Source organism: Fusarium coffeatum, assembly GCF_003316985.1.
Source record: "Fusarium coffeatum strain FIESC_28 chromosome Unknown BRIP53273_contig_82, whole genome shotgun sequence".
In the NCBI taxonomy this organism is placed as follows: domain Eukaryota; kingdom Fungi; phylum Ascomycota; class Sordariomycetes; order Hypocreales; family Nectriaceae; genus Fusarium; species Fusarium coffeatum.
In genome coordinates, this window is record NW_022157878.1 from 234,431 (window position 1) to 261,319 (window position 26,889).

At 49.7% G+C, this 26,889-nt stretch overlaps 10 protein-coding genes across 10 annotated transcripts; 6 read left to right on the plus strand and 4 right to left on the minus strand.

Moving 5' to 3' along the window:
* Positions 1 to 285: 285 nt before the first annotated feature.
* FIESC28_04006 (uncharacterized protein) lies at positions 286 to 2,361 on the plus strand (the record flags this gene model as incomplete). Its single annotated transcript, XM_031158155.1, has 3 exons — positions 286 to 493; positions 541 to 795; positions 842 to 2,361. 3 exons carry the CDS (start codon positions 286 to 288, stop codon positions 2,359 to 2,361), a joined length of 1,983 nt encoding a protein of 660 aa, XP_031017855.1.
* A 312-nt stretch (positions 2,362 to 2,673) lies between these two features.
* Positions 2,674 to 3,634, minus strand: FIESC28_04007 (uncharacterized protein; the record flags this gene model as incomplete). The annotated part of the gene is made up of 5 exons (XM_031158156.1): positions 2,674 to 3,069; positions 3,144 to 3,302; positions 3,396 to 3,442; positions 3,513 to 3,546; positions 3,632 to 3,634. The coding sequence occupies 5 exons, from the start codon at positions 3,632 to 3,634 to the stop codon at positions 2,674 to 2,676; spliced, it is 639 nt and encodes a 212-aa protein (XP_031017856.1).
* Positions 3,635 to 6,181: 2,547 nt separating this feature from the next.
* Positions 6,182 to 7,064, plus strand: FIESC28_04008 (uncharacterized protein; the record flags this gene model as incomplete). The annotated part of the gene is made up of 2 exons (XM_031158157.1): positions 6,182 to 6,443; positions 6,502 to 7,064. 2 exons carry the CDS (start codon positions 6,182 to 6,184, stop codon positions 7,062 to 7,064), a joined length of 825 nt encoding a protein of 274 aa, XP_031017857.1.
* A 491-nt stretch (positions 7,065 to 7,555) lies between these two features.
* FIESC28_04009 (uncharacterized protein) lies at positions 7,556 to 8,741 on the minus strand (the record flags this gene model as incomplete). Its single annotated transcript, XM_031158158.1, has 2 exons — positions 7,556 to 7,885; positions 7,935 to 8,741. 2 exons carry the CDS (start codon positions 8,739 to 8,741, stop codon positions 7,556 to 7,558), a joined length of 1,137 nt encoding a protein of 378 aa, XP_031017858.1.
* Positions 8,742 to 8,984: 243 nt separating this feature from the next.
* On the plus strand, positions 8,985 to 9,479 carry FIESC28_04010 (uncharacterized protein; the record flags this gene model as incomplete). Its single annotated transcript, XM_031158159.1, has 2 exons — positions 8,985 to 9,045; positions 9,094 to 9,479. The coding sequence occupies 2 exons, from the start codon at positions 8,985 to 8,987 to the stop codon at positions 9,477 to 9,479; spliced, it is 447 nt and encodes a 148-aa protein (XP_031017859.1).
* Positions 9,480 to 9,808: 329 nt separating this feature from the next.
* FIESC28_04011 (uncharacterized protein) lies at positions 9,809 to 11,157 on the minus strand (the record flags this gene model as incomplete). The annotated part of the gene is made up of 3 exons (XM_031158160.1): positions 9,809 to 10,074; positions 10,122 to 10,901; positions 11,109 to 11,157. The coding sequence occupies 3 exons, from the start codon at positions 11,155 to 11,157 to the stop codon at positions 9,809 to 9,811; spliced, it is 1,095 nt and encodes a 364-aa protein (XP_031017860.1).
* A 3,096-nt stretch (positions 11,158 to 14,253) lies between these two features.
* FIESC28_04012 (uncharacterized protein) lies at positions 14,254 to 15,167 on the plus strand (the record flags this gene model as incomplete). The annotated part of the gene is made up of 2 exons (XM_031158161.1): positions 14,254 to 14,352; positions 14,466 to 15,167. The coding sequence occupies 2 exons, from the start codon at positions 14,254 to 14,256 to the stop codon at positions 15,165 to 15,167; spliced, it is 801 nt and encodes a 266-aa protein (XP_031017861.1).
* Positions 15,168 to 15,686: 519 nt separating this feature from the next.
* FIESC28_04013 (uncharacterized protein) lies at positions 15,687 to 20,280 on the minus strand (the record flags this gene model as incomplete). Its single annotated transcript, XM_031158162.1, has 4 exons — positions 15,687 to 18,448; positions 19,112 to 19,589; positions 19,682 to 19,754; positions 19,805 to 20,280. 4 exons carry the CDS (start codon positions 20,278 to 20,280, stop codon positions 15,687 to 15,689), a joined length of 3,789 nt encoding a protein of 1,262 aa, XP_031017862.1.
* A 699-nt stretch (positions 20,281 to 20,979) lies between these two features.
* On the plus strand, positions 20,980 to 22,754 carry FIESC28_04014 (uncharacterized protein; the record flags this gene model as incomplete). The annotated part of the gene is made up of 3 exons (XM_031158163.1): positions 20,980 to 21,213; positions 21,336 to 22,447; positions 22,496 to 22,754. 3 exons carry the CDS (start codon positions 20,980 to 20,982, stop codon positions 22,752 to 22,754), a joined length of 1,605 nt encoding a protein of 534 aa, XP_031017863.1.
* An 817-nt stretch (positions 22,755 to 23,571) lies between these two features.
* FIESC28_04015 (uncharacterized protein) lies at positions 23,572 to 23,937 on the plus strand (the record flags this gene model as incomplete). The annotated part of the gene is made up of 1 exon (XM_031158164.1): positions 23,572 to 23,937. One exon carries the CDS (start codon positions 23,572 to 23,574, stop codon positions 23,935 to 23,937), a length of 366 nt encoding a protein of 121 aa, XP_031017864.1.
* Positions 23,938 to 26,889: the final 2,952 nt, after the last annotated feature.

Below are 26,889 nucleotides of genomic sequence, written 5' to 3' on the forward strand. Positions count from 1 at the left end.
AGAGAATGCCCCGCGATGGAGCTGGCAGAATGGATATAGCTGACCACAATGAAGACGTTAGTCAAAACAGTAGAAACAAGGGAGAAAATAGTTTGAGATTTTCTTCAAGTATCAGAGTACTTGGCAATATTTCCATACAGTGAATAAGTCTTCTTTATACACACATTTGGTCTGAGATCTTCATTTTGTAAGCAATTTCTGTCCTACCGGTAGTCTTATAGGGTAACTCACCAACAAGCAGAATAATCCAACTTAATCCCCTTTCAAACACCCCAGATACATAAAATGGCATCAACTCCCCAAGACGTAGCTGTCTTGATTCAGCGGGAAGGCAGTGGAGTTTCACCAGATGCCTACGACGCAAGCAACGAAGCTCAGGATGCTGTTACAAGAAGAACCAAACTATTATCACCAGTTCTTGAGGCTCTTAAGACGCAAGATGCTTCGACGTTAGAGGCTACAGCGAAGGCATTGGGTGATGGAAGCCGAGATGGTCAGTTACTCTCACAAGTGCTCTGGACATTGCTAACTTGGATGCAGTTGCTTGGAGACTACCCTATGGTGATTCAGGCATTCTCGAGTTCTTTCTTGATATCCTTGCATCTGAGGAACCTCAAAGTCACGGTGTGAAAGTTCAGGCTTTGCGTGTTACTGGAAACTCCTGTGCTGATACAGATGCAAACCGGGCTCGTGTTGTCGAAGGAAAGTACATCATTCCTTTCATCAACCATCTTCAGGATAAGAGCCTTGTTCCATACTTGATTCCCGTTCTCTACAATGTTCTTGTTGAGTATGGTAAGTAATCTCCCGGTTGGATGAAGCTCAGAACTGACATCCCTAGAACCTGCTCAACGTCTCGCATCGCAGTCAAGACTCAGCAGTCACCTTATTGCTCTTCTGCAATCACCCAACCTGTCCGACTACAGCCCTCTAGTCACCTACTTTTGCAAAATTCTGGCTCTTCTTATTACCCAAGATGGCGAGGCAGATCTCGCAGACCCGGACACAGTCTCTACTCTCCTTAAGCTGGCTACCAGTCCCGACCACAGCTCTGATATCGAGGACTTCATGGCCCTTGTGTCCACTGCAGCCAGCTACCTCGCCAATGAATCTTTCCAGGAGCGACTCGTGAAGTCAAAGCAGTTGGACGTCTTTGTCAAGGCCTTCTACATCGCACACACTCAATTCGATGCAGAGCTTGATGATGAGGAGACTGCCAAGGAGCTTGGACAGCTTTGTACTTCGCTACTGACGACGCTGGCAGATCTCACAGGCAGCGACTATTTCCCTGCTCTCTACGCCCTCGAGAGTTCTGTGCCCCAGTCTCTGATGAAGTGGTTGAAGGAACCTCATGTCATTCTTCAGTCAGCTGCTTGTCTAGCTCTTGGCAACCTCTCCCGTTCGGACCAGGCTTCTACTGCTTTCGTGCAGAAGCACCAGGCTCATGTTCCTCTCATGGCCATCCTCTCTGATAAGGAGATTACTGATGCCCAGCTCCTTCATTCGGCACTCTCATTCCTCAAGAACCTGGCGATTCCAGCACAGAACAAGCCATTGCTTGGAGATCTGCTAGAGCCTGAGAGTGTACCACGGATATTGAATATCGATACTCTTCCTCAAGTCCAGTTCTCGGCTGTGTCGCTAGTCCGCTTGCTTCTTGTCAACTCTCCCGACAACGTCCGTCGGGTAACAACACCCAGGACTGTAGAGGTTGAGGGATCTTCGAAGAAGCACACAACTGTGCACGATATTGTTTCCTTGTTTGAGCGCTCCGATACAGAGCCCACTAGGCTTGAGGCCGCACGTAGCGTTGCTACTGTATGCCGTGTGCTCCATACTGCACCAGTTGATGAGGTCCTCTCAGGATATAACTCTGAGAGCTCCGAGACACAGTCGAGAGACCTGTTCTATGCTGAGCATGATCTTTCCCAGATACTCTCCTTCCTGATCACCCAGGAGAAGTGGCCCATCCTCAAGTCTGAGGCATGGTTCGTCTTTGCTCTCCTATCACGATCCAAAGATGGCGCACAGGTTGTTGCCAAGGTATTCGACGTATCTGGAGCCATGGATGCCTTAAACTTTGCAGTCACTGGTAAAGCCAAATCAGACGATCAAGCACCCCAAATTGAGGCTGGCGAGCCAGAGGTTCCTCCAGCTATTCCCGAGGAACTTGCTCTGGAACCCCAACAGGTGGACCCCAAGCAGCAGGCCAACATGGCCAAGGTGGATAGAGAGAATTGCCTGGTATTGTGTACCGAGATTGTCAAGAATGGGGAAACTCTTGAATCAGCCCAGATGAGTCACCTGCAAAGTTTGATTAGACAAGGAACCGAATTGCTGGGGAAGAAGGTGGATGAGTAGATTTAAGCATAGATAGGATAAGCACAAAATGGCATTAGACATCACATCACATCACAGCAAGCATGAACCGAATTGAGATCATAACAAGTAACTTTTAACAAGCAGAGACACCATATGCACTTAATGCATCCATTGACCGAGTGGTATGACAGAACAAAGCCGGTGATCATGCAGTAAATTTCTTGAGCTGGACCTAGAGTATCCTTCCTCCAACCCAGGCCAGGCCTTTCATCAGAGCCTCGAACCGACGTTGCCCATGCCTCAGTGACATAAAGAGCAAAACCCTCAAACACCAGTTCCCTTTTTGCAAGTTTATTTCTTGGCCGTCTCGGCCTCGGCAGCATCGCGAATGCGCTTCTGGCGGGCACCCTCGTAACGGGCGTTGGCACGAGAGACACGGAGAGTTCGGTAAGCACCGGCCTCGATGTTCTTGGGCATGTCGCTCTTGGAGATCTCCTTGAAAGCGATGTCGGTGGGGGCGATAGGGAGGGCAGCGGAGATCTGAGAAACCTTCTCGATCTTGGAGACGTCGGTCTTGGTGTCACCCTTCTTGGGGGCGTTAGATCGGCGGGGAAGGAGGATCAGCTTCTCCTGGTAGGCCTTGAGGCGGGCGACATTGGCGGCAAGGGACTCCTCGGAAAGGTTCTGGCGGCGGAAGTCGACGGCAATACCGATGGTGGGAGCGAAAGCCTTGGGGATACCGGCCTCCTGCAAAGACAGTCAGATCTGATCGATTTCGGGTTTTTCGAGTCGTTTTAATTCGACTCAGATATCTTTCATACCTTGAGCTCAGCCAGGGTGAAACCACGGCCGGAGCGGACACGACGGTTGTACTTGATGGTAGGGCATCGGACAACGGGTCGGAGCTTGTCGACAGGTCGGGGAGCAAGGGCAGCGGCCTTGGCCTGACGAGCTGTGCGTCTTCTGCTCTTCTTACCGGGCTATTCCAATAGTCAATATTTGTGTGCCTTTGAAGAGTTTCCAGAAAATCGAATCATGATCGATCGTTCTTCTCGTTGGGAGTGTCGCCATACCTGGTCGAAGTGGGTTCGAACCCGGCGTTGCCAATCCTTGCGGAAATCTATTCGAGGAGTCAGTCCCTCGTGTTCTCTTCTATCACATCGTCCATCGTGGGTTTGGTGGTGACTAACGGTTGCTGACGAGCTTCTGGTTGTATCGGATCGTCTGTAGAAATTCGAGTCAGCGAATGCTGGCAAATACGATGGCGATAATCATCTCATCGCATCGCAATGGGCGCGTATATCCATACCATTTTGTCGGCTTACCGTGCTCCGATTGTCGTTGTCGGGTCGTGAGGCGTGGAAATTTCGAAGAGTCGAGGCTTGTCAAATTCCATAGAAGGGTTTTCGTGCCCTACGCTGCAAAAATCTGGTGGGGTCTAGCGAGCTTAGCGGCAACTGCGGGTCACGTGCTGTGGGCTTTTTGTGCTGATTGCACCTTCTCAAAATTTCAAATTTCATGAGCGGGAAAATGTTGGAGCGGAAGCCGTCAGACCTGCAGGGTCTAGGTAGACTAGAACTGTGGAGACGTCATTGAAGGAGATGGCGCCGCTTCCAGTTGCTGTCAGGCAAGGGCTTCAATTGAAGGTAATAGTATGTCTGAGGGATATTCGTATTGGATTGAATGCCCAAAAGCAGACCGATGGAATTATCCTTGCGGGAGGTCTATGGATTCAAGAAGCTCAATCCTCTATTCTTTTGTTGACTTTGACTCTCCCAAACCTTACGGTTCGAAAGTGTATATCCACCAAAATGGATGTTGTCTTACAAGTACTGATTGACCTTCGCGCAGGCATGTCTGTCTGATTACCAAGTCGTCATCAAGAAATTGTCGTTATATCCTCTCATTATGGGAAGAAATATCCAGAGGAATCATTGCTCTTTTGTCTTTCGACTCATCAAACCAATGCAGAGCTTAATTGTCTTTATATGGGAGGTACCGTAATTGGCATGCTTCTAACAACCTAAGTCACTGGCTGTTTTCATAGCTGATTGAGCACATAGCGAAGTAACCAACCCAGTCGAGGCGAAACCTTCTGATAATGAATGTGCGCAGTAGTAAAAGGAGCGGGCTTGCAGGCTTTGCAAGAGAAATCATGATGGGCCAAGGGCGGTTTGAACTAGAGCCTCACTGGTTATACAAGACGATGGTTGTCGAACGTGTAAGTGATACGAAGAACCTCACCATCAAACCACGTTCTCTAGGCACATACAGAAGACGAGATCTCCCTTCTTCCGCAGGGCGATATTAAGACTGGAATGCAATGAAGCAAACCCATTCGAGAGCTAATTTCTACTCTTGAGAACAAATGCGCATGAAGGGAAAGAGTCTGGTGGTGGCTCTGGTCACCATGGTTTGGTTCAGGGCAACTTGGGACGTATGGTGATGCGAGCATCGACCCAAAACAGGCAATGTGTGAATTGAGGTAGTTGAATATATGCCGAGTATGAACAACATAATTTAATCAGTGACACTTCTTCTTAAACATTTTCAGCAAACTTCCAATTATTCATGACAGTGGAGGTGTAGGTTATCACACACGATGGACAATAGGCTGTGTCGCACCATCAAGTCCTTCTCCAACCACAGTTGTTAGTGGTCGTGACGCTAGCAAAAGTCTCCTCTTTAACACAAACCTTTAAAGCTTGTTTCCTTTGTTGAAGACAATCACTGCAGAATAAACACATTTTATGGAAAGAGCGTTTCAGTGATACTTTGACACTTGCGCAGGTGCACAATTCCAGGCAACCGCGCAAGTGGTCCTTCCGCAGGCAGCAATCTCCCAGCCCCTGCGCGCGCCTCAGGTTCAAGGCATCAAGGCGGGCTCCAGAAATCTATAAAGCCCGCCTTTCCTCGCCCGCTTTTGATTTCGATTTCCTTTTCTCTTCATACTTACCTTGTTCCGAGGAAGCCAGATCAAGAATTGGTTTCCTCAGTATGGAAGGCCTGCATTGCACATCGCGGAGTCGTTTCCATACTCCATTGCTCTTCGGGGCCATGGGGGGCGTAATTTTTGATTTCTTCCATGACTTTTCATTGTGTAGGGGGCTTGATGCCGTCTCATGAAGAAGAGTTCCAGCGTAACCGTGATGCTGCTGTGAATAAAGTGCTGTCTGAATGCCGCTCTACATGCCAAATTTCTCTACATATTATGCACCACCAGTATCTGTATCGCGCTGTCAATCGAAGCTTGGGCACCGTACATAGACACGGTTGATGCTGTTGATCATAGGTGGAAGCCAAGGTCATGATGCCTGTTTGGAGGTTTGGTGCAAATTAGCTTGTCCCTTCGCCTATCGCCTCCGCGAGCCCCAATTAATCCTCCATCTTGAACTTTTCTCTCGCGACGCATCATTAATTTCACATGAAGGGCAGCGGGTCGTAGAGTGCGTCGCTTGTCTGCTTGTCGAGCGCTTCCGTAGATGCTAGAGAGTACCAGACTTCATGCAAGGTCCCTGCGAGGCGCAGAATACTCACCAGCCAAATGAACTACCAACATGAAGGACTTGCATAAAATATTAAATAATTGATGGTCAACATCATCATCGTTTCGATCTCAGTGAACCTTTCTATGTCGTCTACAGCCCACCTCCTCTAACCCGAACCTACGCCGCACCAATCAAATACCCACAATTCCTCTCTGCACGCCAGTTTGACGACCCGAAAAATCTCATGACACCACTTCCCACTCCATCCCGAGTCGACGACGACAAGACCCCACGACGAACCGCAAAATTCGGGTTCCTACAGCCGCCCATAGAGATCAATTGTTTGCTTTCTCGAGATCATAACAGCAGCAATGGCTTCTAAAATTGGCCCCAGGACCGTCAAGGACGCCACCCGCTTTACGTCCACAGTTCCCCACGCAACCTCCAAAACCGTCCAAAGAACAGCGCGCATCCCAGGCGAGACACCCGAGCAGCGCGTGAGGAGACTGCGTCAGGCTCACTTGGCCGCTCAGAATGCTCAGGTTAGCAAGGCCGATAGGATCATTGATGCGGGAAGGAGATTCTTCGATGTTGCGCATCGATGGACTGTAGGAGGCATTGTGACATTCACAGGTACGCCAGTATGACGAAATAGACATTGCAGGATAGCATGCTGATGAAGGATCAATAGTTGTCGCTGGTGTTGTCTCCGTATACTCTGTTTGGGACATGGTACAATATAACCGAGCCCGCCGCGCCGAATGGATCGAAGCCCAGAAGCGACTCGAAGCCGATGAGCTCGCCATGGCCCGTCTTGCTTATATCAAGGGCGAAGCTACCGAGGACCAGATCCTTCTCGTCGAGGAGGCCAACCAAGCAGCCGAAGCACGAGGCGAGAAGCTACCACCCCTGCTCGCTGCTCCCGAGCACCGCACACATTTCGAGGAGAACATCAAGCCCACATTCCAGGGCAAGACCGAAGAGAGCGCTACAAAGACATCAAGTGGAAAGGGTGTGTTAGGAGTTTTCTCCGGTGTGTTAGGAGGTGGATCGAAGAAGGAGGAGGTTAAGGAAGAAGCAACACAGGGATTGGCAGAGGCACAGACACAGTTGACGAAGTTGGCCGCTGACGGCAAGGAGAAGTTGGACCAAGTGATCCAAGCGGAGCGGGAGAACCAACAAAGAGGAGGCCCTCTAGACCAGCTAGGCACACAGCCCGCGGCTTCTGGCAAGTCATGGTGGAAGTTCTGGTGAAGTGTATAAAATATAATTGGAAAGACAAACGGCTGGCAACACGAGGCATACAAAGCGGGCTGTACGTGGTGGGAAAGAAACTAAAAAGGAGTGTATCATATGTGTAGATCGGCAGTGCATTAGACGGCGTCGGGGGACCATCTTGTATGTACCATTAAGGGGAAACCCCTACTTTACCATCTATTCAATATTAAGCGACTAAACAGTAACATAGTTCCTGAGGTGCTTGAGTGAGATATGCAACGCTCAGTCCTCGGTGTAGCAGACTGACTCTTCTAAGACCAGGGACGAAATAATTAAGTCACTTTGTGCTCCTTTAGGCCAGCTCTTACGCTGTCTTTTATTTCACGGTAATGGGCGTTATCATCCACCTCAGGGGGCAAGCGCAATAATGATTCAAAATTTGTTTGTTCGTCTATTATACATGTACAGATAGATATACACGGTCATACACCTCTGTTCTGTTCATACACCTCATAATTTTACTTCCCTTAAGCCTTACCAGTCAACCAATCCCGCTCCTTATTCTTACCGTATCCCCCTGTTCCAGTAACAGGCAGATCACGCTTCCGCAACTCCTCCTCAATGACCTTCCATCGACCAACTGAGACCTCGCGGTCGATGGGTGTGACTCTCCGGCTGTGCACTGTGACATTTTGGAGCTTGGAGAAGCCCTTCTGCTCCTCGAGAACCTCGGCGAGCTTCTTGCCGCGCTTGTTGATGGTTAGGGCGACGGTGATCAGTTCCTTGGGGGTGTTGGCTGCGGCGAGCTTCACGTCGGGGATAAAATGGCCGGTGAGTTGGTAGAGACGCTTGCGAATCTGTATTTTGTTAGTTCAAATTCAATTCGGTAAGATACGATGTACTTACGGCGAACTTGAGGTGGTCGTTGCCCAGAGAGGCCTTCTTCCATGAGGGGTCCAAAGCATTAAGCATTTCCTTGGCCTCCTCGGGTGAAATCTCAACCCTCTCCTCGTCAGGCCTAGCCTTGAGCTCCTCAGTAACAACTCGGAAGTGAGTGTTCAACATAGGCTGGCCATTATTCTCGAATCGAATACTGACGGCTAGTGTTCGGTCCAGGTGGGATCTTTTGCCCATGGGCCACTTCTTGGCCGCATATTCCTCAAGGAGACCTCGCTGCTGGTATGAAAGCGACTCGACCAGAGCCTGACGCAGGTAAACCTCCAAAACCGCCTGATCCTGCACCTTTACTGCCTTGCCGAAACCCTGGAATTCGCTCTCCTCACCCCAATGTCCGGGCTGCTCCCACCATGTCTTAAGAGGCTCGATTTCCTCCAAATCCTCAATTGTTGTCGCAGGGATATAATCAGTAGCGACGGACTCGATCTCCTTCTCGGTCAAAGCCTCGGAATGGGTGGGGGGCAGGACCAGGCGGGTGTTGCGAACAGCGCCAGGTCTGCGGTCGCTTTGTGACGCTTCCAGGGCCTCGTTAGGCAAGCTCGTGGGCTCAGGCTCCGGACGTTGAGTGTAGGGATCCTCAGCACCAGGAGCCTCGCCTTTCCACAGCTGCTTTCGGATCCATTGTGTCTTGCTATCGAGAGCGTTGACGGGGGTGGAGGTTGAGAAAGTGGCGCGGGCGACGAAGGGAACTCGGTTAACGGGGACAACGGCCGATGGTAGCGAGGCAAAAGCACCTACTCTCGGTATTCGAGGCATTGTGAGGTGGTGAATTGGAGGGGTCCTGAGGTCGAAAAGAATCGTGATGGGGTCATTCGTTGGAGGTACAAGTCGATATGGAACTTTTTCCAGTGTGGTGGTATTGGCCAATGGGAATGTACGAGGCTGAGGGTGGATACTGGGGTCTGACCCACTCCATCGTCAACTATCGATAGCCTCAAGTGATTGACGTGCGACCTCCCATGTCCGATAAGCAACTACGACAGCTCCATATTAGCCGAGATGGCACGAATATCGCTACTTATTCTCCTACTGGGAGCATTCATCTCGCTGGCCGCAGCATGTACGCGCGAATCTACAACAACACTTTCCAATAGCTAACACTTCCCAGCTGCGCCCACCTTTTGCAAATGCACATGCTTTAAGAACAGCACCATCATCCCGCTCGGTCCCAAAGACGAAACCCTCCGCCGCTCTGTCGATCTTCCAACAATCGAGCTTGAGCCGCGCTCAAAGTCTAAATCATGTTCTGAGTGCACCAAGGCCTTCTGTCTTAAGCAGGGCATCGACTTCTGCAAAGACGCGACTGAGGAGGATGTCACGACCATGTGCTTCCAGCGCGACAGCAACAAGGACAAGATCATAGTCTGGGCGTTCATCGCTGGAACTCTCGGATTGCTGGGCTGGGCTGCTTTCAAGAAGGTTATGGCGCTACGGGGACCTACGTTTCCCAGGCAGAATAGCAACTATGCTCCTATGCAAGGGAACTTCCGATGAGTTTACGAACAAGGCGAATATCGGACTCGTCTTGGTTGAGCCAGGCGCGATTTGTCAGTTTTGGGTATTGGGTAGATGGGGCTTTTGGCGTTGGTTGAGATATCATCACTTTAACATGGGGTTGACCCCTATCATAGCACAGGTTAGGATCATTCATGAGTTATGCGTTAAAACCAGACCAGGCATCGTGACAATTTCAATGCAACCTATATACGCCGACTTTTTCTACCTCCTGACCTTTTCTTACTAGGTCTAGTCATTAACTCCCAAAATCTTATACGACATTTTATCCATTTACATTCCGCTTCTGTTCACGCCACAATAACCGTTTAAGAACCGTTGACCGAGCGACGAGTGCGAACAGCGTCAGCGAGATCCTCGAGAACGGTAACGGTATCCTCCCAGCCAATGCAAGCATCAGTGATGCTGACACCGCGCTTGAGAGCGGCGGGACCCTCGGCGGGGACCTTCTGGTTACCCTCGCCAATGTTGGACTCAATCATGACACCAACGATGGCCTTCTCACCATCGCGGAGCTGGTCACCAACGACCTTGGCAACCTTTGGCTGGTTTCTGTGGTCCTTGGAAGAGTTTCCTGGCGCAAGTTAGTGTTGAGACTTTTCAAAGGGTCAGCAAACGTACCGTGGGAGCAGTCAATCATGATAGCCTCCTTCTGCTTCTTGTCCTGGAGGACCTTCTTAGCAGCCTGGACGCTCTCCTTGTCGAAGTTGGTGCCCTTGGTTCCACCACGGAGGATGACGAAGCAGTGCTCGTTACCCTTGGTTCGGGTGATAGCAGCAAGACCCTGCTTGGTGACACCCATGAAGTGGTGCTGAGCAGCGGCGGCACCAATAGCGTCAATGGCAACACCAAGGCTGCCGTCGGTACCGTTCTTGAAGCCGACGGGGAAAGAAAGACCAGAGGCAAGCTCACGGTGAAGTTGAGACTCGGTGGTACGGGCACCAATGGCACCGACGGAGATACAGTCGGCAAGGAACTGAGGAGAGATGGTGTCGAGCATCTCAGTAGCAATTGGAAGACCCTTGCTGGTGAGGTCAACGAAAAGCTGGCGAGAAACGCGGAGACCCTTGTTGATCTTGAAAGAGTTGTCGATATCGGGGTCGTTGATGAGACCCTTCCAGCCAACGGTTGTTCGGGGCTTCTCGAGGTAGGCGCGCATCACAATGCAAAGGTCGTTGGAGAGTCTGTCAGAGACCTCCTTAAGTCTGGAAGCGTATTCCTGGGCAGTAGCGGGGTCGTGGATGGAGCAAGGACCGACGACGACGAGAAGTCTGTCGCTCTGGCCGAGGACGATGTCGGCAGCATCTTGACGGCCCTTGACAACTGTGTTGGTGGCCTTCTCGGGGAGAGGGATTTCGGAGGTGAGAAGCTGGGGAGGGATCAGAGGATCCTGTCCGAGGACTGGTCTATGTTAGTCAATGGACTTGATGTGTCGGTGTATGAGTTTGGGAGCGGGAGGACTGCGACAATACGCAATGGCTGTCCTCTCACAAGCCAATGATGCTGACAAGCTTGCTCATGAGAGGCATCGCCACATGGTGTCATGAGTCCTCCGCACAATTCCACCACAGCTTTAACAAAGCAGCAACTCAATGGCAAAAGACTAACCTCTGGTGTCATCGGCGGCAATGGTGACCATATCGACGGCTGAAGGCATTGTGAATATGTGAGCTGAGATGTTCTTGATCTTGTTGCAACTAGAAATTTTGATATGGAGGGGTCCGATTTAGATTTACCTTTGAGCGGGTAGTGGTAGTTATTTAGTGTGTAGCTCCGCGGAGTAGGCGATGAATAGGTGACTCAAAGTAAACTTTCAAGACAAACGCCACAAGAAGATATTCGGGTTGATGCGAACAAGAAGAGGTTGTTGAGATATCAGCCCAAGCAAGTAGTAGACACACTTTTTTTTCTGCTCGTCTACCTTAGGGTGACTCAAAAGTTCTGGATGCTCTCAGCCCAAGGCCACAGGGTAGCACCACACCGGAGGAGCTTCGGAGGGGAACCCCACCGAGGGGTCAAGGGCGGTTTTTTGCAGGGGAGTTGTATGCAAAATACATTGGATTGACTACGTCAGGGTTCTAGAATTTCACAATTATCAATGGTCTAAGCTCAATTGGCTCCGGTTTGGGTCCGTAGTGACAATTTCTCGGTTACGCGAGGCAAAAGAAAATAGTCGAGTAGGCGACTTTATATCTGACATGTGGACGGCTTGAAGCCATATACACTCCGTACATACATATACGGACGGGCATACCGCCTATGTCGGAGGCTTGAAGTTACTATTACAGTAGTGAAGCTGCATGCAAGGAACGGGTGATCACTTTTACCGCCCTCTGTTCTACCAATTCCGTCCGAAAGTGCAACCTCCTCAAAGCTGTGGGAGGTCATCATGCCGTCGCTTCACTGTCGTATTGCATTAGCCTTCTCTTGGTGGTTTACTAAGGTCTCGAGCATATTGAGGCCATTCCGTCGAGTCCAGTCCAGTAGCAACTGACCAACCACTGAGTACCTATTCACCACCCTTTCTTGACTTCAATCTCCAATCTCCAGATCTCTTATTAATCTTGATCACGGTCACGCCGTTCGGTCTTACGGAGTAGCAATAATTTCTTATCCGGGGTCCAAGGGTCTGATCTAAGAAACTAGGGTAATCAAGTAATGTCACTAAGCACCACTATTCTCCCTACCAATAGACGCGTCTCGGAAAACAACGTGAGATAACATACGATAATCAATCGCATCCCTTGTGAAGTAATATGAGCAATTGGTCTTTATGGGAGAAAAGTGGGAGAAGGGAGAAGGGAGAAGGTGACGTCGGCATGCAAGAATATTTGTGACAGGGTCTCTTTGGTATCGTGGCGGCTTGCAAATCTCCCCACGTTTAGGAGTTTAGAGGGTTCATCAGTTGCACAGAGGAATGTGTGTCGCCAAAGAAAGGGGGGGTAATGAACCACCAAAACATGGGAAATTACGTGGGGGAACGGACTTGAAATAAACAATGCTACTACGAACATATCGTGTTACAAACGGGAAAAGAGTTTGTATCTGTTACTGATCTCAAGAATCTCGGTCCAAGATTGGGCACAACACTACCCTACAGCACAGACCGGAAGGTCATTGACCGAGGACTACTAACTGGACTAAGGGATCTGATCTGAGCCAAGTACAGAAGTTGTCTCAGATGTTCGAACCAAGATCAACAAGACAAGACAAGCCCGTTGCAACGTCTCAGAAAAAAGTCGTGTCCTACCTTGACGGAAAGACGGAAATCGAATAAGCGAAACACGACTGAAACCTAGACTTATTAGACATTCAAGTTCCGTTGAACAGCACAACATGTCGACTCAACTCTCACAAATTCTTGTCAAACGTAGTAGTGAACCGCGTTGCGTCTGAGGACTAGGAGCCTCGTACTGCGGATCTGTTGGTCCGTGATACCCTTGTAGTTAGTCCAGGCTGTCCACTCAGCCAGCCCAGCCAAGCCTAGCCCGGCCTCTTGACTTTCTCGTGATTAACCATGAGCCATGAGCATGAGCATGATGAGCATAGGTAGCATAGCATGACTGTCAAGGGTCAATTAGATCATCGTTCCTCCTCCATCAAGGGATCGCTCATTGATATGGACATTCGGGTTCTCGGCGATCCCCACGACGGAGCCGAGACTGAGAGGAATCCGATCGACTGGTGAAGTGAAGCGAATGCGCGCCATGGCTTGGTCTGGTCTGGTTTGGTCTCCATTCACAAACTTTGGCCTTGCCATTTCCTGTCTTCATTCACTGAGAACCAACCTAACCAACCCCTTTCCTCCTTGACTGTGACGTTCTTTCTCTTGATTCAATCTTTTTTTCTCTTGTTCAGCTTTTGATAAGCTTTTCATCGTTGTTTCACTTTACTGCTCTAATCGTCAATTGCTGTGCTGTGCATGACATTCGTTTCCTTTTTTGTTGGTCTTTGTTTACTTTCGTCCGATATTTACATTCACATTTACTTACCAGTCTGCCAGTCTCGCTTCACCAACACCGAGACAAGACCCTCAAATACCTTGAATGATAACCCAAGACATTATAGACCGCCCTACTACATATTTCCCCGCTCCTTCCAATTGTCTCACTATTTTTATTCTTTTTGCCTGATTTGCTGTTGGTCCCTCATCTCTTGCATCGCACCTCCTCAAGTGACAGCCAGCCCCAAAAAGAGCACCCCCCCAGCCTCTCCTCACTGCCTGCCTGCACTGACCCCTCCACTGTTGGCTTACTGCCTGCGTTCCAAGCTTCCCTCCGATCCACTACCTGCCGTGGCTGCGTGGCTTCCTTCCTTGACCGACGACAGGCCGCCACTTCCTCGTGAACTCAACTCTAACGATCGGGACCCTCAACTTTCTTTCTACTTTGACCAACCCAACCCAACCTCTTACACTTGGATCTGTCATTGACGTTTATATCCATTCATCCAATATTTTGTCCACAACATCAACATCAGGCCCGATACATCTTGATCTGATCCCGCCCATCACATTACTGTACTCTATTGCATCGTCTTGCATCGGAATCGGATACCCCCGCTGTAACGCTACTGGTTACTGGTTACTGCACACTGTACCACGACTTTCCCGGGACCTTTTGTATCCACCCGCATCAATACGCAGGGTCTGGTACTAAACGACGACCGACATCTTGTTCAATACGGAACTAATCCAGATCTTTCAAAGTGCTGGGCAGCAAATTCTCTGTGACAAACCGGCTACGACGACAAGATGTTCGCCCAGCAGCACGCCAGTTTTGAGCAGCGCAAGCGAGGCCGGGAAGACGATGAACTTGCTGCCAACGGCATGAGCTTCGGTGAGCACCGAAATGTAAGTCATGACAGCCTAGGCACCAAGCCTAAGAGACAAAATACTTTAGCCACTTTATGCCAGCTTAGACTAGCAGTTAGGCTATTTTATTTGTTTGCTCTCCTAAGCTTTAGAAGATTACTGACTTTTTGAAGAAACGACTGCAGTGTCTCCCCCTCCGTGCGCTCCCTCGAACCTCCTCGGCGTCACAGGACCAAGGATATTCCGATATGAATATGATGCAAGCGCAAACACAACAAGGATCGGACCGATTGAGTATGATGCAGATGGAGACCGACTGTAATTCCAACGGGCGCATGCCTACACCCATTCAGCCCAGCTTTGCCGCCCAGGTTAGAGGCCAGCAGGCTCATGGCCCTAACGGCGTCGCCAATCTTGGCCACCAAAACACCGGCTTCCACGAGGACCAGAGCGTTCCTCGAACAATGGCTGGAGGATGGCAAGCCGCACAGAATGAACGACGCCTCCCTTCTCCCATCTGTGAAGATGACAATACCATGGCATGCGAACCCATTACCCCCGTCAACAACCGATTCGACGCCAGCGTTCATATATCCCCAGGGATGGAACATCCCAACGTGAGAGTCGAGCCTTCACCTCCTCATGATGTAGAGCATCATATGATGGATGTAGAAGAACCTCACGAGAGCGATCCTTCTCCTCCTCGAAGAGGTCACATACGCAGTCGACACACGGTTAACAACTGGACTTGGCAGCCCGGCATGAAGAAGAGCTTCAGCATAGGATTTCGCTCAGACTGTGAAAAGTGCCGGTTGAAGGTCCCGGGTCACTTCAATCACATTATCGTCTCTTAGGACGACGGCGACCAGACGATTATTGTGGACCCTAAGGTTTACCCTTCTCTTTAGGATATTGTCGTAAGACCACTTGATCGCAAGGGCAAGAAGAGAAGATTCTTTTTCCAGTAGCTTATTATTTATATCTTGTTAGGCGTTATTAGGGATAGGAGCGGTATCATTAGCGAGAGGTATTTGAACCCAGGCAACATAGGGTACCTATTATTAGATTAATTGATCATTATGAACCTAAAAGACGAAGCCTCAGATCCTAAGAGACGAAATGTTAGATCCTACAAAACGAAATGTTAGATCCTAAGAGACGAAATGATCTAAGATCCTAAGAGACAAAATGACCAGATCGTAGAAGACGAAATACATATCCTAAGAGACTAGACAATTTTACCAGTTTAGATTAGCACTCAGCCTTTTGTTCTTGGTATCATAAGCATTGGGGGACAATTCTCGTACGTTGTTACAAGTTTATTCATTCATATGTAATCATCTCCCGGCGCAAAACTCCGTCTATGCAATATTTTACAGATATTTGTTCTGGGCAAGCCACTGCTTAACGTCCTCCTTATCTCTGGCGAGCCAGTTTTGCTTGGCCTTCATAGCATCAAGACTTTGAGCCAACTCAAGCTCGAATCCCTTGTTGCCCTTCTCCTCAAAGAAGCTCTTGACGTCGTCGATCTGGTCGGCGTGTGTGAATGAGCTTGTTGAGATGGCCACCATGTCACCGAGGAGTGACATGCCGGGAGGAAGTCGCTTGGTGAGAACATCCCAGTTCTCCTTGACCCATCCCCAAAGAGCCAGGACACCCTCCTTGTGAGCGCGAAGGCCGGCAAGAGGCATGTAGATATCTTGGGTCTTGACGTTATCGCTCAGAGTGTACGCCAGAGTTCGCTTGATAAGTTCAGGATCCTTAGCAAAGCCGAGAGATCGAAGAGCGGTGTTGCGCTCGCTGCTCTGCTTGGCAGTCTCGTACTCCTTGAGAACAGCGTTGTACTCGGCTTCGCCACCGTAGGTCAGCACAACTCCAAACACACTGGATCGAAGGTTAGGCTGAACGGCCTCGCGGTCACCGTTGATGAACTTCTCGAACAGCTCGAAGGCCGCCTTCTTGGCAGACTCGTCCTCGACAATGGCGGCCTTACCGAACATCAGTGCCTTGAAGCGCTGAGCGGTAAAGTCGTCAGAGCTTGAGATATTCCAGCCGATCTCATTGGCCTTCTCACTGACCAAGTCTCGCTGGAAAGCCTTGAGAGCTTTGTTCACGTCGTCTTCCTCGAAGACCCAAGCGTCCCGCAGAGAAGCAACACGGAGGGTGATCTCGTCCCAGACAATGAACTCATCTTCGGAGTCAAAGCCCTGGAGGAGAGACAGCAGGCCAGATGTCTTTTGGTAACCAGCAGCGGCAAGAGCACCAGCGTCAGCGATCATACCAGCTCTGTCCTCAACACCCAAGAGTCCTGCCTTGGCGTTCTGTCCAAGTCTCTGGAGTCGCTCGCTAGTGTAAGAGGTACGGTAGATACCGGAGTGACCAGAGTTAACCTTGTAGAAGTCAAAGTCAGGCACCTTGAAGTCGGCCTCGCGGACGTTGAGCGCAAGGTCTTCTTGGATACCGTCCTTTGTTCTGAGGTTGAGGAACACGGGGTAAAGGACTTCATCTTCTTCAGGCTTAACATCTGCCGTTCTAAGGAAGCGGTTTTGCTTGACGTGGATTGTGCCCTTGGACTCATCCTCGGTGACGGCTACAACAGGGTAACCGACCTTCTTGGTCCAGATGTCTGCAACACGCTCGACATCCTTACCACTGGCCTCGCTGAGAGCAGCCCAAAGGTCAGTTGTCTCTGTGTTGCCGTAGGCATGTCGGTCAAGGTAGATGCGAACACCTTTGAGGAAGACGTCCTCGCCCAAGTACTTGGAGATCATGCGAAGGACACAAGAACCCTTCTCGTATGAGATGGCATCGAAGATCTGGTTGACCTCATCCGCACGCTTAACAGGCACCTCGATGGGGTGAGAGCTGCGCAAAGAGTCAAGACCCAGAGCGGATCGCAGATCCTCGGTGACATATCCTTCCCAGATCCTCCACTCGGGATAGAAGGCGTTGGAAGAATACCACGACATCCATGTAGCAAATCCTTCCTTTAGCCACAGGCCATCCCAGAAGTCCATTGTGACCAGGTTGCCAAACCATTGGTGAGCAAGCTCGTGCTGGACAACCTCGGCGACACGCTTCTTGGTAACAGCACTGCTTGTCTTCTCGTCTAGGAGAAGGTCGACAACTCGATATGTGATGAGACCCCAGTTCTCCATAGCTCCGGCGGCGAAATCAGGAATGGCAACCATGTCCATCTTGGGAAGGGGATACTGTGAGCCGAATTGTTTTTCGTAGAACTCGAGGGTTCGTGCGCCCAACTCAGCCGAGAAGACGGCGTGTTCGAGATCTTGATCGGGGGTACACCACACTCGGATGGGAACTCGGAAGTTGTTGGTCTCGTAGTGCTTGAGGTCTCCAATGATGAAGGCCAAGAGGTAGGTAGACATGATGGGTGTCTTGTTGTATGTGATGGCCTTGCTCTTCTTGCCAGTAACCTTGGAGTCAACCTCCTTTTCGGAAGCAACATCCATGTTGCCCAGGCAGACCAAGTCCTTGTCAGCAATCAAAGTGACAGTGAATGTGGCCTTGAGAGCAGGCTCGTCGAGACAGGGGAATGCTCGGCGAGCATCAGTAGCCTCGAATTGAGTGGTGGCGATATACTTTGTGTTACCCTGCTCGTCCTTGTATGAAGATCGGTAGAAGCCAGCCATATCATCGTTGAGGATACCGGTGAAGCGCTGGGTCAACCTAGCCTTCTGGCCTGCAGGAATCGTCTTGTCGAAGGTAATGGTTGTGGTCTGGGAGTCCTTGTCGTAGTCGAGAGTGGGGGAGGAGCTGATGGTAGCACCATTGGCCTCGACCAGAGTCTCGTGGATCTCGAGGTCTACTGTGTTGAGAGCAATGGATGTTGAATCTTCGACAACGTCGAAGTCGATGACGACGGTACCTTCATATTTGAAGGTCTCAAAATTGGGCTCGAGGGTAAGATCGTAGTGCAGTGGCTTGACGTTCTTAGGGAGGACCTGGCGACCTCGACGGACGTCGAGGCTTGCGCTGGTAACGTCCTCACCGTTGCGAAGCATGGCGCGTCGACAAGAGCAGTTGCGACGGGATATGAGAGAAGATGTGACTTTGGAGTCGCGAATAGAGGGTCGAGAGAGTGAAGGCTGAGAGAGTGTAGGTCGATACGAAGCTGTCGCAGGGTTATTTGAAAGGAGATATGAGGATTGAGAAGTATGAAGAGATCGAGTTGTTGTAGTTGTTGTTATAGAAGGTCGAAAAGCTGACAGAGAGCTGCTAGCTCCTAAGCTGATGCGGGGGAGGGGTCGTGAAAGGTGGAAGGTACGGGTCATCGGGTTCCTGCCTCCGACAGTGGACTGTGTCAGAGTCAGAGACAGAGACTTAGGCTGACCGCCCAAGGCCCGTCGCAGACCGAAAGACATTAATTGAGGCTTCATTGAATCATTGGCTCTTCTATGAGACGTTATGATTCATGGCGGTGACGACCGACGTTACACTTGTTCCTGACAATGCAATGTGATTGTTCGGAAGATTTCGTTGCAACCCTGAGTCTGAGTCTGGAAAGCTTGGGCCCGCCAAGTCTGGTTATGCGCCTAAGTTGACTGACCAATGGCGTCTTGCAGAGCAAAACACCAACAGATATCGCTTCATTCATCCAGACTTTATCATAATATTTCAGTCTTTATGATAATAGAAATACTAAGACTTATGAAATGTTCTCATCACTTTCATAAACTTAGATTATTTGTGGGTCTGTCATGTTGTTCATACATTCTTCGACTCGTTTCTGTATAACTAACTCCTTAGATCTCCAACACCTCTCTACGACTCTTACTGTTAATATCAAGATACGGCGCCTCTCCCAGACTGGCCACTCTATCTCCCGCTCTTGCTTCTAGGTAGTCATAGGTAGCGCAATGGAACGTCGATCTATTGTCCCAGATCGCGCAGTCATTCTTGCTCCATCGGTATCGAACTTGAGCATCGTGATTCTGTGTCACCAAGTTGAAAAGATAAGCGAGAAGCGTATCACTCTCATCCCTCGATAGTCCGTTGATACGCTTAGTGAAGCCCTTGTTGACAAAGACAGACTTCCAGCCTGTCACTGGGTTGGTTCTGATGAGAGGGTGGACGGCTGTGAGGTTCTCGCCTTGGTTCAGAGGAGAACCTCGAATACCTTTGCGGATGGGGTTTCCTAGACGGCGGGCTTCGTCGTGAAAGAATGATGCGTCATGGGTTGCAGTGAGACCTTCGAGGAATTTCTTCATTGGGTCGGAGAGTCTGTCGTAGACCTCATATCCTGATGCCCAGAGCTGACCGAGTTAGCTGTATACAAGCAAAACCAGGCGCCAAAGTAACACAGGTTACTTCATTGTTGCTAGCCCGGTGTAAGTGGCAGACATACCGTGTCACCACCTGTTGCTGGTAGTGTGTGGATCCTGAGCATGGCATAGTCTGAAGGAACCTTCTCAAAAGTACTTGGCAAGGTCAGCATTGTCCAAAAAAGAGACTGCGAGTTTATACGCACATGTCAGAGTGCCAACCGGCGCTCGCGAATCGGCTCACATCGCTCAACTGATGTGTCAAACCACCACCCTTCTTCTGCTTCTCACTCGAGATAACACTAATCTGATCACCTAATTCTGATCCCTCCTCTGTAAGCGGATGAACATGCAGTCCTGAGGTAGAAGGACATCCAGCGAGGTCTGTGAGTCGCAGCATAAAGTCCTTCATCTCGTTAGGGGTAACATCTTGATCCTTCAGAAACACAACACCACGCTGGGAAATTGTGACAGCAAGGTCTCGAATGTGAATATCATCCCATTTCAGCAGGTCTCGAATTTGAAGACCGTTGAATTCACGACCGATGACTGGGGTGACGTCAAACTGGGAGTAGTTGTCCAAACTCCCCGTGTAAGTCAAGGGTCCGTCTAGTCGGGGTCTGCTTTGGGCATTTCCGCCGACGATATGACTAGGGAGGGTCTCGACTTCAGCTGAAGGCATGATGCAATATAGGATTATGATTGAATAATATTCTCAATTGACCGAGAAACTGAATTGAGAGGCGAATGCGAGACAATTATGTGAAGCCGCACTCTTATCCCGGAGACTCTTTCGGAGAAGGATAGACTCAATAAATAACAGCCAAGACCCGGTATTTCGGAAACCAGTCTAACCCCAGATTAAAGCCTCGGACCGTTCTGAGCCAAAACGAGCCAAAACGTACAGGATCAAATCACGACGCGATGCAACTCCCCGCACTTTAAGACGACATCGAGGCTAACAATCACCTAATGACCAGCTTATGCGAAGAGGGAGAATTTCTCGGAGAATCTACCCCAGCATTCAAAGAGGGGACATAACCAATCCTGTGTTTCGAATGCCCTGTCAGATGGTCAAGGACTCTACACTTGGCGGATTAATGGCCCTGTACTATGAGACTCGAGGTTACCACTTCTGGCTTCATGCCCTTATGGCGTGCGCGATCGCGCCACACAAGCTAAGGGGACTATAGTGAATTTGTATGTATCCCGGAGACTCTTTCGGTAGGTAGTATGGACTATTGTGTTTAAGGTCAAAGTGTAGATGTAGTTATATATGTTGACCGAGACCCCGAGTTTGGAGATCAGCAGCAAGCACTTGACTCTAGACAAGTCATTGAGATTCCGAGAAACTCGATTGAGTAATAGCCTGTATTTCAACATGGGCAATCCGGATATCGAGTCGACTTCTGCGGTTACTGCGCGCGCGTCGGTGGATCATATCGATAAGTCGCAAGTCGGAGTCGGCCGAGCTGAACTGAGCCATGCGCTACCACCACACAACGACTACGAAGGCGGCCATCGGTGGGATCCCTCGGCTACTTGGACCGCCGAAGAAGAAAAGAGAGCTGTTCGAAAGACTGATTTGAAGCTTTTGAGTTGGTTGTGTCTCATGGTACGTACTTTTCTCTCGAAGGTCGGGTGTTGTACAAGGCCACCCCAGCCCACCTCAACACCACGAGAGTACAGAGAAGCGAAAGACGATAGATCATTCAATTACTTACACGATATACTCAGTTCTTCGGCCTTCAGCTTGACCGAGGTAATATCAGCAATGCCCTGGCAGACGACCTTCTCACTGATCTTGGATTGACGACTGATGATTACAACAACGGAACGACGATCCAGGTCCTGTGTTTCTTGCTCGCCGAGTTTCCTGTTATCTTCCTCACCAAGCGCTATGGTTTCAAGACTGTGCTGCCCACCCTCATGGTGTGCTGGGGTCTTGTGTCGACTTTCCAGGCCTTCATGACCGGACGAGCTGCTTTCTATGTCACTCGAGCTTTGATCGGCACCTTTGAGGGCGGTTTCATCCCTGGTGTTATCCTCATGGCGACGTACTTCTATACCTCGCGGGAGTTGTCGATTCGACTTGCTGCTTTCTGGTCCACTTTGAACGTCGCCCGTGTTATCTCAGCTCTTTTGGCTGCTGGACTGCTTGAAATGCGAGGCATCAACGGTCATCCTGGATGGTTCTGGCTTTTGCTCCTCGAGGGTCTTCTCACAGTTGTCATCGGTCTCGTCTCGATGGTATATCTTCCGACTTCTCCAACGGGTACCAAGACTGCTATCTGGCGCAAATCCTGGTATACCGAACGTGAAGAGGTCATTATGATCAACCGAATCCTCCGAGATGATCCTGCCAAGGGCCTTACAGCGCTCAAGGAGCCAGCCACATGGAAGGACGTCAAGGCGGCATGGGGCGATCCATCTCTCTGGGGACTCTACTTCATCGGTGTTGTTGCATACATCCCTGCGGCGCCTGTTCAGGCATACTTGACTTTGACCTTGAAGAGAGTCGGAAACTTCAGCACCTTGGCCAGCAACCTTCTTACTGCACCTTCTGCAGCTCTTCAGATTATCACTATGCTTGCGCTCGCCTACAGCTCCGAATACTTCAACGAACGAGCCTTTCATTGTTTGTTCGGAGAAATTTGGTCATTGCCGCTGCTGACAGCTCTCCTGACGCTCCCTGATCAAGGTCGTGAATGGGGTCGGTTCTCGATCATCACCCTGATCTCAGGATACCCATACTTCCACCCTCTTGTATCTTCTTGGATCTCAGAGAACTCATTCGACGTTAAGAAGAGAGCCATTGCAGCGGCTTCCTACAATGTATTGGTTCAAGTGTAAGTGAACGCTCTTATCTTGATCGGATAAATGCTAACAAAAAGCAGTGGAAGTGTTATCTCCAGTCAGATCTATCGAAAGTGGGACGGACCGTATTTCAAGAACGGAAACAAGGTCCTGATTTCGATTCTTTGTCTCTCTGTTGTCGTGTTTATTGTCCAGAGACAGTGGCTTGTGCACCTGAATAAGAAGAAGGTTGAGCAATGGGAACAGATGACTCCGGAGCAGCAACTCGAGTACCAAACGGACAACGAGCAGCGAGAGATTGACGGCAATAAGCGACTGGATTTCCGATTTGCTTATTAAGTTAACCGAAGGTTACACTTTAATTCGACGAAGAGATGGATTGGGTCGGAGATGGTAGTCGCGCGTGTGAGGTATACCCAACGGGTTTGATGTTGTGGCTCGCACATCGATCTCCTCGCACCAAACGCATGACTAGTCTCAGATTCGACCCAAGTTTGGATCATATAAATAATAATGAATTGGTATTTTACATCAGTTATTCAATCAAGCCATGATGTGATTCAACTCGATTGAAATGATGGCAGGTTCACTCATGACAACTGATCTCTTTGATGCCCAGCTGTACATCCTGCACCTATTTCGTAAGGTAATCATAAGTATTTGCAAATAATAATAAAGTCTTAGGATAGAGTGTATCCATTTTCGTCTGTTAGGCTTCTCCTTGACTATATGAATGAAAGTGCCGAGATCGAAGATATGGGTCCTGGATTTAAAGTTTCGTTTGTTACAGATTCTGGTTCATATTCCCGCTGGTTTCGGACGAGTTTCCCTTCGAGGGTCGTGCAAGGACCGTTTTCATGGATTGGCAGGTGGCTGATTTTGGTGAAGCTCGTATCACTGGTTCTCTCAAATGGAAAAATTAGTCATCCGCCAGCCTGCAGCCATCGCGAAAACTCAATGTCTCAAAGGCCAAAGTCAATTCCTTTCAACACTTACGCGTCTTGTTTACCCTCCTCTTCTTGTCTATCAACCTGTTTAAATAACACTGCGATCTCTATCTTGTGCTAGTTCTCAATCTACTCACTAAGCGACCCACGTTTTCTATCTCACGCTAAAACCTCCCATCTACTATCTACCACCACCACCTTCTTACAATATGGGTGTTCTCGGACTCGTTACAACCGGCTTTGTCGGCGCCCTTCACAGCTACATCCTGTGGCTAGAGATGTTTGCTTGGACTTCTCCTCGCGGGAGAAGGACCTTCAAGCTCACACCTGAATTCGCCGAGCAGACCAAGACCATGGCGGCGAACCAGGGTCTGTACAACGGTTTCCTCTCAGCTGGGTTGATTTGGTCGCTTCTTCACCCGAACCCTGTGTTTGCGAAGCAGCTGCAGATTTTCTTCAACGGTTGTGTCGTACTTGCGGGCGCTTATGGCGGTGCGACAGCCAACAAGCGTATTCTTTACGTTCAGGCTGCCCCGGCTGCTGTTGCTCTTGGACTTGTTCTTTTGGGAATGTAGATATGTAGGTGAAGCGGAATGATTCCGGGGTGTTCTAAGTTTCGTTGCTGACTTGCCATGCAGTATGTAGTAATACTATCACATTATCTGTCTTGGCTCATCTTCTGTCATCTATATGAGCGACTCTCTTGACCCAGCAGATCGTTTTTCCCAGTCTCGAAATTAAGCATCAATTCAGGAATGATGCCTCTACAACCTTCTAGTTTGAGACAGCCTGAAAGATGTGTGACATGGAGAGTGTGAGCTCTTGGGTTGAACCTCAGCTTCGGATAGGTGTCCTACAGACCATGAACAGCTTCCCGATTCTTTGAATGCGTGTGACTTTGAACACCATCAACAATTAATGCTCAAAGACGGGTTCATCCGTCTGCGGTGTTCTTCGGAATTAGGAACTGCATGCGTTCTCTTCGTTTTACAGGGTTCTTTGTGATACCACACAGCGGTTGGTTATACAAACCGGTTCCATGGAAAGTCAGCAACGGCCTTGTAAGCCACTCGTTACTCAATACATATTTCTAGAACGAAATTGGCTTCGGCTTTTGGTCTCGAAAAGAAGCCATTATTCAGGTGACGTAATGATGAGAACTTTGGCTCGTGCCTGTTGGCAATCCAGACCTTCCAACAGCTAACAAATCAATCCAAAACCACTCATAACCATCGGGCGACCTTGAAAGCAATGCATACAACACATACCTGAGCTATCAATGACGATCGCCAGATGCCGCATAGCCGAAATTCACTTATACGGGAATAACCAACTTTTGTGTTTGCTTCTCGGTTCTGACGGATAGGATGTCAGCCTTCGGCACCGCCCTCCAGTAAACCGATGAACCTTATACAGCATAGTTCGACCCTGGAGCTGCTGGTATTGGATGCTTCTCCAAAAGTGCTCGCCGGTTCGGTAACGAAACACCAACTTTTCTTGAAACTCTCCTCTCCCGGTGTGAGCGGGAGGGGATGTGATCACTGCAGATCTCGAGCTTTCTATTCTTGACACCACTCAATTGCTGCTCGGAACAGTCGGCCATGACGGAAATTCGCTCGCATGTCATAGAGTCGGTGGTCAGTTGTCGCGAACGCGAGGGAGATAATGCTGTGTGGTTGCAATGCCGAGTTACCACGAGAGGGAGCTATCTGAATGAGGAAACAAGCTGTCTGCGAACACAATAAATACAGCTTGAGGCGCCTACTGGAACAAGCTGATCTGAAGTGTGTTCGCATGGTTATTCACTGAATTAGCACGCGCACATAGATTTCTCTATTATTTTTGCACAACTCTTCAGCCATGTCGAAGTTATTCCATCGTCGCAAGAGGAATGATGATGATGTGGAATCCAACGCTGGAAGACGAGCTTCTCGCGCCTCCAAAGGCCGGGCTGGCTCTATCTTCCCAGACCCTAACCTCGACGAGTATCCCGCTCTCGACCACTACATCAGCAACTACCGCGAAGATCGTCGCCGAAGCGTAGCGGACTCTGAAGCTGGAAAAGGCAAGAAGAAGCATTGGTGGAGCTTTGGCAGCAGTGGCTCTGAAGATCAAGATCAGTCCACTGGCAAAGCCGGAGTTTCTGAATCATGGCTTGAGACAGATCTGAGAGCTGGATTGTCCTCTGATGAGGTTGAGAAGCGAAGAAAGGTCACTGGGTGGAACGAACTTACCTCTGAGAAGGAGAATATGTTCGCCAAATTCCTAGGCTTCTTCACTGGTCCTATTCTCTATGGTGAGCTGCACTCCTTCATGACTCCGATTGAGAAAACATTAACCAAGTGCTATAGTTATGGAAGTAGCTGCTTTACTCGCCGTGGGATTGGGCGACTGGGTCGACTTTGGAGTCATTGTTGGAATCCTCATGCTCAACGCCTTTGTAGGCTGTAAGTTCTCCTCAACTCAACCCCTATGCGACCAATTCTAATTACTATTTAGTCATCCAAGAGAAACAAGCAGCAGATATCGTAGCGAGTCTAAAGGGAGATATCGCTATGCGATGTACCGTTGTCCGCGATAGCGTTGAGCAGGAGATCCCAGCCCGAGAGCTGGTACCCGGCGACATTCTCCTCATCGAAGAAGGTGGCACAGTTGCTGCAGACGCGCGACTCATTTGCGACTATACCCGGCCGGAAGACTTTGAGCTTTTCAAGCGCCTCAGAGCTGAGGACAAGTTGGACCGAAGTGATGAAGAAGATGATATGGCTGATGGCCCGGATGATGCCAATGGTGATGCAAAGCATGCAGATGGTGAAAGCAAGGAAGATGGTCGTCCGCACACCCACGGCAATGAGCCTCTAGACCACCGAAGTCGTCCTATCGCCGCTGTTGATCAATCTTCTATTACAGGAGAGTCACTCGCTGTTGAGAAATATCTGGGTGACAAGGTCTACTATACAACTGGCTGCAAGAGAGGAAAGGCATTTGGCTTGGTAGAAGCATCTGCCAGAGACTCCTTCGTCGGACGTACAGCTGATCTCGTCCAAGGCGCTAAGGACCAAGGTCACTTCAAGGCTATCATGAACAACATCGGTACCACGCTTCTGGTTTTGGTCATGTTCTGGATCTTGATCGCCTGGATCGGTGGCTTCTTCCATCACATCGGCGTTACAGCTCCTGGATCTCAGAACTTGTTGCATTATGCACTTGTTCTTCTCATCGTTGGTGTTCCCGTCGGTTTGCCTGTTGTCACTACCACTACACTTGCTGTAGGAGCTGCCTATCTGGCCAAGCAGAAGGCGATCGTGCAAAAGCTCACAGCTATTGAATCACTCGCTGGAGTCGACATCCTGTGCTCCGATAAGACCGGTACTTTGACGGCCAACAAGCTCTCTATCCGTGATCCCTTCGTCGCTGAAGGAGAGGACGTCAACTGGATGATGGCATGTGCAGCGCTTGCATCAAGTCACAACTTGAAGACACTAGATCCTATCGACAAGGTCACCATTCTTACACTCAAGCGTTAC